General features: G+C 36.7%; 1 protein-coding gene across 6 annotated transcripts in view; it reads right to left on the bottom strand.

The window, feature by feature from the left end:
• The window catches only part of TEX11 (testis expressed 11), a 323,813-nt gene that overhangs the window by 56,438 nt on the left and 254,936 nt on the right, over positions 1–12,439 (bottom strand). For all 6 annotated transcript variants that reach the window (XM_077890293.1, XM_077890296.1, XM_077890292.1 and 3 more), the window contains one exon: positions 6,422–6,494. In XM_077890293.1, the coding sequence (XP_077746419.1) occupies positions 6,422–6,494 (73 nt within the window). The remainder of the gene's footprint in view (positions 1–6,421; positions 6,495–12,439) is intronic.

Raw genomic sequence — 12,439 nt, 5'->3', positions numbered from 1 at the left:
CGGCTGCTGTGGAAAACAGTTTGGCAGTTCTGCAAAAAGTTAAAAATTGTATTATCATATGACCCAGCAATTCAACTCCTAGATATAGACAAAACATTGAAAGCAGGGACTCAAGCAGATACTTGTGCACCAATGTTCACACCAGCATTATTCACAATAGCCAAAAGATGAAAACAACCCAAGTGTTCACTAACAGATGAATGGATAAACAAATTGTGGTATATTCATATAATGGAATACTTTCAGTCATAAAAAAAGAATGCAAGTACTGACTTGTCAAAACATGGGTGAACTTTAAGAACACTATGCTAAGTGAAATAAGCCAGTTACAAAAGGACAAATATATTATGATTCCACTTATATGAAATATCTAGAATAAGCAAAATCCTAGAGACAGTACCATTAGAAATTACCGGGGCTGGGAGAAAGGGGATGTAGAGTTATTTCTTAACAGGTACAGAGTTTGTTAGGGGTGATGAGAAGTTTTGGAAATAGGTAGATTTCACAACATTGTGAATATAACTAATGCCACTGAACAATATGCATAAAATGGCTAAAATGGCAAATTTTGTTTTATTTATATAAATTTATAAATTTATATAAATATAATTTAATTGTAATATAAATTTTATATTTTATTTATATATAATACATACTAATTTAATTTTAATATATTTAATTTACCTAAATAAATATATTAAAATATATTTAGTAAATATAATAAAATATAATTTTAATAAATTAATTATATATTATATATAATTTTACATGTCATATATTTTAACAAATTTAATAAATATATCATTCTAATTAAAATATAATGAAATAAATATAAATGAAATATATTTTATTTAAATATATTTTATTTGTATATATTTATATATTTAATTTATATATATTTATAAATTTTATTTATTTATTTAGGATTTTATTTATTTATTCATGAGAGACACAGAGAGCAGCAGAGACATAGGCAGAGGGAGAAGCAGGCTCCTCGCAGGGAGCCCGATGCAGGACTTGATCTCGGATCCCGGGATCACGACCTGAGCCGAAAACAGGCACCCAACTGCTGAGCTACCCAGGCGTCCCACAGTTAAAAACTCTTATGACATAAGTTATATGCTATACTCCAACAAAGAATTTTACTTTCCTTCCATTCTGATATTATTGGTTACCTTACTAAATTAACCATAGCCATTAAATCTCTGTAATGTACAGACAGTTTTTGTTTTACTCTAATGTTTGCCTGAAGACTCTGCTATAAGCGACAGGCAAGAGTTTGTGTATTTAACAAAGATGGTCTAAGAGCCTCACAGAAAAGGATTATATACCAAGTACTTCAAACTGTTAACAAGTCAGAAGAGACTCTTGGTTACAGGTTTATAAGTTGACATTGCATAGACAACTTTGAGACCAGACCAGTGCACTCAGTGAGGATTTCCAGGTTTTTTTCTAGTCTAAAAGTATAGTTTTATAAAAGCAGACTACTGACCCAAGATCCAGCAGAACATCAATTACATAGGACTGAATAAATTGATGAGGGAAATTTTATTGTGGTTATGTATTTGGAATACTGTTGATGTTGTTTTAATATTTTATTTTCTGAATATATGAAAAAATCCTTTTTCTTTATAAATTATTTGTAACTCAAAACAATTTAGTAGACACTGTTTCTGTAAACTAAATTCAAATATTTTAAAGCAATACGATTCTTATTTACCTCTTCCCTATCTTACCCCTCCTTCTGAATTCAGAAATGTTTGTGAAGTCTCCTTACCTTTCATGGCAATATAGTTATTTACATTGGTTGTATAAGAATCTGTCCTTTTTAAATCTTTTAAACAAAGTTTATATGTTTTTACACTTATTTATCATGGTTACAGAGACTTGACAGTAGATCAGGTTTAAGCTTGAATACTCTAGATTTTTATACAACAGTTGAAAGACAAATACCATATGATTTCACTCATTTGTGGAATTTAAGAAACAAAACAAACAAGAAAATGGAAAAAACAAGAGAGAGATAAAGCAAGAAACAGACTCAATTATAGAGAACAATCTGATGGTTACAAGAGGAGAGGATAGTGAGGTGATGGGTTATATAGGTGATGGGGATGTACTCATGATCTGCTAGTCCATTTAATCCTATATACAAGAGCATCAAAACCTAAACCTAATAATCAATTCTGTTGCCTTTTTTAAAAACCAAGATATAAACGGACAAATTGATTGTGCAGCTAAGACCTTACATGGAGTATCATACTTGAGAATGACAGTCATTTAATCAGGTATGATAAGATAATTTTAAGGTATAAGGTTGATTTTACCTCAACTTTATGGAGCACATGCCTACAAAGTCCCCTCAGGGAATTATTCTGGACCTGATTTACAGGCTTCCAGGTAGGGAGTTCACTTTCTTTTTTTTTTAATTTTTTTTTATTTTATTTTATTTTTTTATTATGAGAGTCTCACAGAGAGAGAGAGAGAGAGAGAGAGAGAGAGAGAGGCAGAGACACAGGCAGAGGGAGAAGCAGGCTCCATGCACCGGGAGCCCGACGTGGGATTCGATCCCGGGTCTCCAGGATCGCGCCCTGGGCCAAAGGCAGGCGCCAAACCGCTGCGCCACCCAGGGATCCCGGGAGTTCACTTTCAAGAGGCTGGGAACCTTACGTAAATTTCAGGGACCTTCAGAAAAGATGACTTTCCTCTGAATTATAGATGTTACAGGTGAAATCTGGTAGAGAGAGGGGTTCTTGACTTTGGTGTCTTAGCTTTGGAATGGCAAAAGATAACAAAACACACAATTCAATTTTGCATATACTTATAAATTTCACTTCCTAATTGCCTGTGTGTGTCTTTTAACTCCTTTGAACCACCTGTAACATCTCAGTGGTTCCTTTAATTAATGAGTTAAATAAAATCTTTGACATGTGTTTAAAAAAATGAAAATGGAAATTAAAACTAAAAAGAGAGAAAATGACACATTTGGAAGACAGGCAAAGGAGATTCAAACATATGAAGCCTCTAAGGAAGAAAATTGAAATAACGAAATAAAAACAATTGTTCAAAAACAGTTCTCTGACTTATTTCATTTAGCATAATGCCCTCTAGGTTCATTCATGTCATCACAAATGGCAGCATTTCCATCTTTTTTAAGGCTGAATGTTTCACTGTATATACATATTGACATACATCACATTTTCTTTACCCATTGATCTTTTGATGGACACTTAGATTATTTGTGTCTTGCCAACTGTGAATAGTGTTGCAATGAATATAGGGGTGCAGATATCTCTTTGAGTTAGTGACTTCATTTCCTTTGGATATATATCCAGAAAGAAAATTTCTAGATCATTCTATTTTTATTTTTTTAAAGATTTTATTTATTTGACAGAGAGAGCACACAAGCAGGGGAAGTGGCAGGCAGAAGGAGAGGGAGAAGAAGGCTCCCTGTGGAGCAGGGAGCCTGATGTGGGGCTCTATCCCAGGACCCTGGGATCATGACCTGATCCAAAGGCAGACGCTTAACCGACTGAGCCATCCAAGTGTCCTCAGATCATTCTATTTTTACTTTTTTGAGGAACCTCCATACTGTGTTCTATAGTGACTGCATCAATTATACATTTCCATCAATGTGCACAGGATTCGCTTTTCTCCATATCCTTTTCAGCACTTCTATCTCTTGTTTTTGGTAATAGGTATTTTTTAAAATAAGTTTTAGGTTCACAGCAAAATTGGGTGGAGAGTACAGAGAGTTCCCACATATACCCAACCAACCCCACAAAGAACATCCCCCACTACTGACACCCCCTGCCATAGTGCTACATTTGTTACAATCAGTGAACCTACAGTGACACATCATTTTCACCCAAAGTCCATGGTTACATTAGTGTTCACTCTTGATGTTGTACATTTTATGGGTTTTGACAAAAACCCATATTTACATTTACGGGTATACATAAATGTATATTTACATTTATGGGTACATTTATGGGTATAATGACAGATGTATCTACCACTGTAATATCATACAGAATAGTTCCACTGCCCTAAAAATTCCCTATGTCCTATCTATTCATCCTTTCCTCCTCAACTAACCTCTGTCAACCAGTGATCCTTTTATTTTCTCCATAGTTTTGACTTTACTGGAATATCATAGAGTCACAATTGTGTAGTATGTAGCCTTTTCAGATTGGCTTCTTTCATTTAATAATATGCATTTAAGATTCCTCCATGGGGCATCTCAGTGAGCTCAGTCAGTTAAGGGGCCGACTCTTGATTTTGGTTCAGGTCATGATCTCGCAGTCCTTGGATAGACCCCCCACATTGGGCTCTGTGCTCAGCAGGAAGTCCTATGCTCAACAGGGGAGTCTGCTTCAGGATTTTCTCTCCTTCCCTCTGCCCCTCCCCTTACTCTATCTCTAAAATAAATAAATAAATAATTTTGTAAAAAATTCCTCCATGAATTTTCATGGCTTAATAGCTCATTTTTTCTTATCTTTGATTAATATTTCATTGTTTGGACACAGCACATTTATTATTTATCCATTCACCTACTGAAGGGTATCTTGGCTGATTCTAAGTTTAGGCAATTATGAATAAAGCTTATATAAACATCCATGTGTAAGTCTTTGCATGCATATAAGTTTCCAATTTATTTGTGTAAATACCAAGAAGCACAGTTACTGGAATGTATAGTAAGAGTTTTTAAAAAATATTTTATTTATTTATTCATGAGAGTCACAGAGAGAGAGAGGCAGAGACATAGGCAGAGGGACAAGCAGGTTCTATGCAGGGAGCCCAATGTGGGACTTGATCCCGGAACTCCGGGATCACGTCCCGAGCCAAAGGCAGATGCTCAACTGCTGAGCCACTTGGGCATCCCTATAGTAAGAGTTTTGTAAGAAAGTGCCAAACTGTCTTCTAAGTGTCTATACCATTTTGCATTCCTGCCAGCAATGAGTAAGTTTCCTGTTGCTCTACATACTTGCCAGCATTTGGTGGTGTCAGTGTTTTAGATTTTAATTAATTCTAATACACATAGAGTAGATCTCACTGTTTTAATGTTCAATTCTGTAATGACATCTAGAGATACAGATATAGAAATATACAGACATAGAAGTGGTCCAGCTATGTTCCTAGAAAGAAGAAATTGACTTTTCAGTGGACAGCATTCTGACATACTTTTAAAATAAAAGTCATTGAAGCTATGAATTTTGCTCTGAGAACTGCTTCAGCACTTTAGATTCTGTTCTAACGTATTTTCAAGACCAGCATTTTCTAGGTATTTTTTAGTTTCTGTATTTTAAAATGTTCAAGTGATCAAGGGTTTGTTTTCTGATTCCATCAAGTCCTTGTTTTATTGCATTGTGATCAGATAACATTGTCTTATTTCTATGTCTTGGAATTTATTCAGGTTTTCCTTGTGATCAATTTTTTAAATGTTCAATGGACACATAAACAGAAGATGAGTTTTCTATTTTCAGGCTAGCATATATTTCTATTAAATCTTCTATAAACGTTATTTAGGTATTCTCTATCCTTTCTTTTTGTTGTTTTTATTCCTTTAAATGACTATCATAAATTGAGAAAGGTGAATTAAATTTTATGTTTATATTCTTCCTTATAATTTCTGTAGTTCACTACCAAAGTCCATCAAAGATATCACATATACACAAAAAGAAAATAAGAAACCAATAATTTCTAAATTTTAGGAAACCAAGTACATCAACATTTGTAATAACATACAATGATCAAATAGGGTTTATTCTAGAAATACAATGATGACTTGATTTTGGAAATCTATTATTTTAATTCAATATATTAATACTTCAAAAGAGAAAAAACATATGGTTATCTTTACAGAAGCTGAAAAGCCATGTAATTCAATTCAATATTGATTCTTAAAAATTCTAACTAAAATAGAAACAGATGGACGAAACATAAAAAAATGTCTAAACCTAAAACCAATACTATCTTTAATGAAGAAATAGTAACAAGTTACTATATAACTTTAAAAAGTTTACTACTACTTTATTTCATAAAAGATGCTAACAGTATCTGATATGATTATGGTTTAGAAGGCTCTTATAGCCTACATTTACTCAGAATTAGAGCTTGATTAAATTTGACATGAAATCTAGTGACCTAAGGGCAATAATGTCATATTGAACAATAATGATACTATTTTTATACTCAGTACTATACTTCCATAAAAAACAAAGTAAAAAATATCCTTACTCCAAGCAGTGTGTCAGAGACTCAAAGTACAGACATACAGTAGGGAAAAGTTAGTCCTCAAAGAATCATTTGACTGGTTATCAAGTACTGAAGTAGCACAAATTTCTAATAATAAAGACTGGGTTATCCAGACTTGAAATGCCTTTCATAACTGTTACCAAAGTCCCAGTTCCCACTGTACCTGTTTCTTTCAGGAGATTCCATGTGTGTCTGCATTTATGGATCTGCTCAAGGGCACGATTCAGTAATCTGGTCTATTTGGCAACAACGCAATGAGAAAATTAATCTTAACCAGACAAAACTTTAAGCAAATTAAAATAATACTTATTACAAGCAGTTAAAATAAAATGATAGAAAAATTAATTTAAACTGAACATTTTATAATTGATATAAAAATATTAATCTCTATTTGTATTTTTCTTTAAGATTTTATATATTTATTTTGAGAGAGAGAAAGAGTGAGAGAGCATGAGCAGAGGAGGGGCAGAAAGAGAGGGAGAAGCAGACTCCCCACTGAGCAGGGAGCCCAATCTCAGGACCCTGGGATCATGAGCTGAGCCAAGGGCAGATGCTTAACTGATTGAGCCACCTCGGTGCCCCTATTTGTATTTTTCTTAATGTCCCAGAAAATGAGGATTAAATAGAAAATCTTGAGCACTATCAATTTGTTTAATAATCTTGGACAGAAGAGTAGCAGTTCTAGAATGGTGGTATGAGGAGTTCCATGAACCCTCTCCCTAGCAAAACAACCCTAACTGGTGAATTATAAAACACAATCATGTAAAGTTTCAGGAAATTCCTCAAAGGGCAAAAAGAAAATGGAGAAATATCTATTTCAGGAAATCTACTATGTCTCAGTAAGACAGTAAGCACCCACGATAGTTGAACCATGACCTGCTCACTAACCACCCCCAGCTCAGTGTGAGTGCTACTTTAGGTGGGTGTGGCCAAGAAGACTGGGATCCCTCTATTCTTAGCTTCTAGGCTAGGGATTTCCAGAAGGGGCATGCTGTCAGCACTTCTCATCCTCCTCCCTCAGGTTTGTATTGTAGGAGCTCTATTATAAACAAGCACAAATGAGAGGCCTGGACCTCTCTTCCTCTACCCAGTCCCTATAACCAAGGCATGGAATATTACAATTATTGGGTCTCAATTGCCCTCACTTCAGCTTGCTTATAGGCCAAGGTTTTCCTGCTGGGAGAGGCAAGCTCAGAATGCCAGGGACTATGACTCCTGCCCAGCCCCTTACTCAGAGAGCTGCACTGTCAGGCCAATAGAAATGTGCCACATCTCTACCTGCAGCTCCAAAAGAGTGATATAAAACTTCTTCTTATGAAGAGGAGAGGCAGGTCATTAGAAGAGTGAGCTCTGTATCTCTGTCTAACATGACTGATTTTAATTGGAACACAGCTTGGGGAAGTTCAAGTCTAAGTCCACTACAAAAAAAAAATGGAGATTCTGGTGTTCAGTACTTATAAAGAGGCTGATAGCTCAATGATATCAACATGCAACACAGAGGATCAGCCAGAAGTTTACAGAGGAACCAGAGTAAGAGAAAACTAAGAAGATCCCTACCACTTCAAAGGGGGCCTTACATTAATTTTATCAAACTGTTGAACAATTTATGCCCCAAAGCATTTTTAAACACACACATGCACTTGTGCTCTCTCTCTCTCTCTCTCTCTCTCTCACACACACACACACTCACACCCCACACACAAAGCAAACACTCTAGTAATTAGTCAAGATTAACATCTGGGTGTGAGGCCAACAGAAGACCATTCAGAAGTTAACACAGATATCTATGATGGGAAGAGAAATTTAAAAATAACCCTGCTAAAACCACTTTCATCCCTTTGTAGAGGAGGGGACAGGGTGATGCCACAGGCAAAGACCTCTAAGGAGTGATATCTGAAGCTGGACACTTGTGTATAGCTGCGGGAAATAGATTTCACTGAACTAGCCCAGCCAAGGCATTAAACCAATAAGCAAGCAAGTATTAACAACAACAAACCACAGGGGGGTAATGAGTATTCAAAGATGTTTCAATATATTATCTAGAATGTCCAGTTTTCAACAGAAAATGTGAGATATGCAAAGAAATGATAAAGTATGACCCAAATGCAGGGAAAAAAGCAACAGGAATTGACTGACAAGGTCTAGATGCTGAACTTAGTAGACAAAGATTTCAAAGCAGCTATTTTTTTAAAAGATTTTTTTTATTGATTCATGAAAGACACACAGAGAGAGGCAGAGACAAAGGCGGAGGGAGAAGCAGGCTCCCTATGGGGAGCCCAATGCTGGACTCAATCCCAGGACCACAGGATCACGACCTGAGCCAAAGGCAGATAGATGCTCAGCCACTGAGCCACCTGGGTGCCCCCCAAAACACTTATTTTCAATATATTCAAACAAAAGAAAATAATACTTTAACAAAGGTTTGATGACAATGTCTCAGCAAATAACAGAATCTCAATAAAGAAGGCAGTGGGATAACATATTCAATATGATGAAAGAAAATAACAGTTACCCAACAATCTAATATCCAGCAAAACTATTTTTCAGAACCGAAAGCAAAAAAAAAATTCCCAGATAAACAAAATCTGATAGAATTTATTGCTAGCAGAACCATTTTATAAAAACACTAAGAGAAGTTCTTCAGGCTGAAAACAAATGACATTAGATAGTAATCTGAATTCAAATGAAAAAAAGTACACTGGTAAAAGTAATTATGTAATAATTATGTAATTAATTATAAAAGGGTATATAAATATATATCTTCTCTTACTTGTTTTAAAAAGCAATTGTATAAAACCATTGTTTTTATACCTAACAGATATCCAAAGACCATACCACCAACCCAAGAAGCACACAAATTATTCTCAAGCACTTTCTCCAGAATAGACCATATGCTAGGCAGCAATATAAACATCAGTGAAAGTTAAAATAACATGAAATTCAACAAACTATGTAGTCTGACCATAGTGGAATAAGCTTAGAAATCCTAAGATAGTAAAGTTTGGGAAATTCGCAAAAATGTGGATATTAAATAAGGGATTATTAAATAAACAATGGGTCAATGAAGAAATCACAACAAAAATTTAAAAATGATTTGAGATGAATGAAAAGAAAACACAACATATCAAAACTTAAGGGATGCTGCTCAAGCAGTATGCTATTGTCTGAATGTGTCCCCCTCAACCAATTCATATGTTGAAATCTTAAACCTCAAAGGCACAGGTATTAGTAGGTGGGACCTTTAGGAGGTGCTAAAGTTACAGAGGTGGAGCCCTCAGGAATGGGATCTGTGTCTTTTATAAGAGGTTCTAGGAAGATCCTTAGCCCTTTCCATCATGTGAAGACACAGTAAGAAGGTGCAAACACCATCACCCTGAACTTGGACTTCTAGCCTCTGGAACTGTGAGAAATAAATTTCTGTTGTTTATAAGCTTCCCAGTCTGTGTTTTGTTATAGCAGTCTGAATAGACGAAGACAGAAAACTGGCAATGAAAGTAGGGTGCTTCTGTAACAAATACCTAAAAATATGGAAGCAGTTTTTTTAAAGGCTTTATTTATTTATTCATGAGATAGAGAGAGACAGAGACAGAGACAGAGATACAGAGAGACAGAGAGGCAGAGACATAGGCAGAGGGAGAAGCAGGCTCCCTGCAAGGAGCATCGAGTCCTGGGACTCCAGGATCTTGCCTTAAGCCAAAGGCAGACGCTCAATGCTGAGTCACCCAGGCATCCCGGTGGAAGCAGTTTTGGAACTGTGTAATGAATAGAAGCTGGAAGAGTTTGGAGGTGCGAGCTAGAAAAAGTCTACACTGCTGTGAATGAAGGGCAATTCTTATAATTTGAAAGAGGACATCAGCTAGTGATGGGAAACACACCACCCTCTCAAGCAATAAAGATTGCCCTGAGCTAGCAAGACCCCATGTGACTGACCCCAAGACAATGACTGAACCTTCATATACATATTGACCTTTGTCCCAGGTTTTCCCTATATAAACCTAGAATTATTTTCAGCATTTTGGAAACCGTCTTTGAGACACTAGTCTGCGGTCTTCTGATGTTGGCCTCACTGAAATAAATTCCTTTCTTATTTCACCACCACTCATATCTCTGCCTTTGAATCTTGTCAGTGGTGAATGACCAAATGTAGTCTGTCTACAGAGCCAAGTGCTCTTGAATCCCTGTGCCCTCATTACATGAAGACCAAGAAAAAGAAGAGAAGAGCAGCAGAGATCAACTTTTTCAGAGAACAGTCTGAGAATACTGTGAAGAGAATGTTGGTAGAAATACAGACATTGAAGGTCTCAGATGGAAATGAGGAACAATGGAAATTGAGGAAAGGCCATCCTTGTTATAAGATAGCAAAGAGCTTGGTGGGACTGTGTTTATGTCCTAGTGTTTTATAGAAGGTAATACTTGTGAGTGGTGAAATTGGATATTTAGCTAAAGAAATTTCTAAGCTAAGTGCTGAAGAAGTTCAGCAAATTTCTTGAATACTTATAGTAAAATATAAGAAGAGAAATGATTTAAAGGTGGAAATGCTAATCAAAAAGCACCCCAGAGGGGTGCTTGGGTTACTCAGTTAAGCATCGGCCTTCAGCTTAGGCCATGATCCCAGGGTCCTAGGATACAGCCCAGCATCAGGCTCCCTGCTCAGTGGGCAGTCTGCTTCTCTCTCTCCCTCTGCCCTTAACCCGTTTGTGCTTGCTCTCTCAAGTGCTTTATCAAATAAATAAGTAAAATCTGAAAAAAAGGAAGCACAATTTAGAAATTTGGAAAAATTTCAGCCTATCTATATTGAAAGAAATAAGAAGGCTAATATGGAAGAGAACACTAAGGGTAGGGCTGAATTTGATAAGGAGAATGCTGTGGCTCAACCATCTCAACAGAAGCTAGGAGCTATTCAGACCAAGACAATGGGGAGATTGGTCAGCCATCTAACCAGAACCTATTGTCCAAAGCAATGGAAGAATGAACTGAGGCAGTTTAGAGTTCTTTGGGGCTGGCCCTCCCATCACAGGCTCTAGAATGCACGGCCAAGTGGCAGAATGATTTCAAAGGAGGAGCCATAGCTACCCAGTGCCACCTTACCTCCCTGGCTCTCCTTCTCAAATTCTGGTGTCATGTTTTACAGCCACTCCAAGTGCAGTGCAGGCTGCTACCACTGCCCCTCCAGAGGGCACAGGTCAAAAACTTTGGGAAGTTATCACCTTGGTGTCCTCATGGTGTACAGAGTGCAAGAGCTGAGAGCATAGCTGCTTCAACCTAGATTTCAAAGAATGCTCCAGGAACCTTTGGAGCCCAAAGAGCCTCTGTGGAGGTGGGGCTATTGTAGGAGGACCCAATTAGGGGCAATGCCCAGGGGAGTTTTTCACCTCAGGGCAGCACAGCTACTGTGAGGGATTCCAGCAGGAACCTTAATCCATGAAAGCTGTAGTATGGGCTACACCTGGCAGAATCACTTGGGTGAGGCTGAGAGGCTTGGGGGCCCAAATGCAGCCCCAGTGGGTCCAGAATATGACACAAGGAGGATTGTTCTTAAGCCTTGGTGTTTAATGTTATTTACTCTATTAGGTTTTGGATTTACCTTGAACCCATTAACTTCTTTTTTTCCTATTTCTCCTTTTTGAATGGGAAGATCTACCCTATTCCTGTCTCACCATTGTATCTTGGAAGCATGTAACTTGTTTGATTTTACAGGTTCATAGATAGAAAGCAATTTGCCTCAGGATGAATTGTACTTTGTCTTAACTCATATCTGGTTTAGATGATACTTAGATGAAACTTTGGACTTAGACTTCTGAGTCAATGCTAGAATGAGTCAAGGTGTTTAGAGCTGTTGAGATGGAATGAATGGTATTTTGTATGAGGACATGAATTTTGTGGGTCAAGGGAGGAATGCTATGGATCTGAATGTGTCCCCTAAATCTATAGTATTTCCAACAGATTAAGCCACAGTGCTTAGAAGGAAATGTATAGGTATAAAAGCTGATATTACAAAATGAAGAAAGACATCAAATCACTAAGCTAAACTTGCACTGTAAGACACTGGAAAAAAAAAAAACTAAAACTTAAGCAACCAGAAGGAAGAAAATTATAAAGATTAGAGTGGGAATTAATGAAATACAGACCAGAAAAATGGGAGAATAAAAGAAACCAAAGTTGGTTCAGAATAAACCAACAC

Source organism: Canis aureus, chromosome X, assembly GCF_053574225.1.
Source record: "Canis aureus isolate CA01 chromosome X, VMU_Caureus_v.1.0, whole genome shotgun sequence".
NCBI lineage: Eukaryota > Metazoa > Chordata > Mammalia > Carnivora > Canidae > Canis > Canis aureus.
Note: the sequence above shows the minus strand (reverse complement) of the source record. Positions and strands in the feature narration are given on the sequence as shown.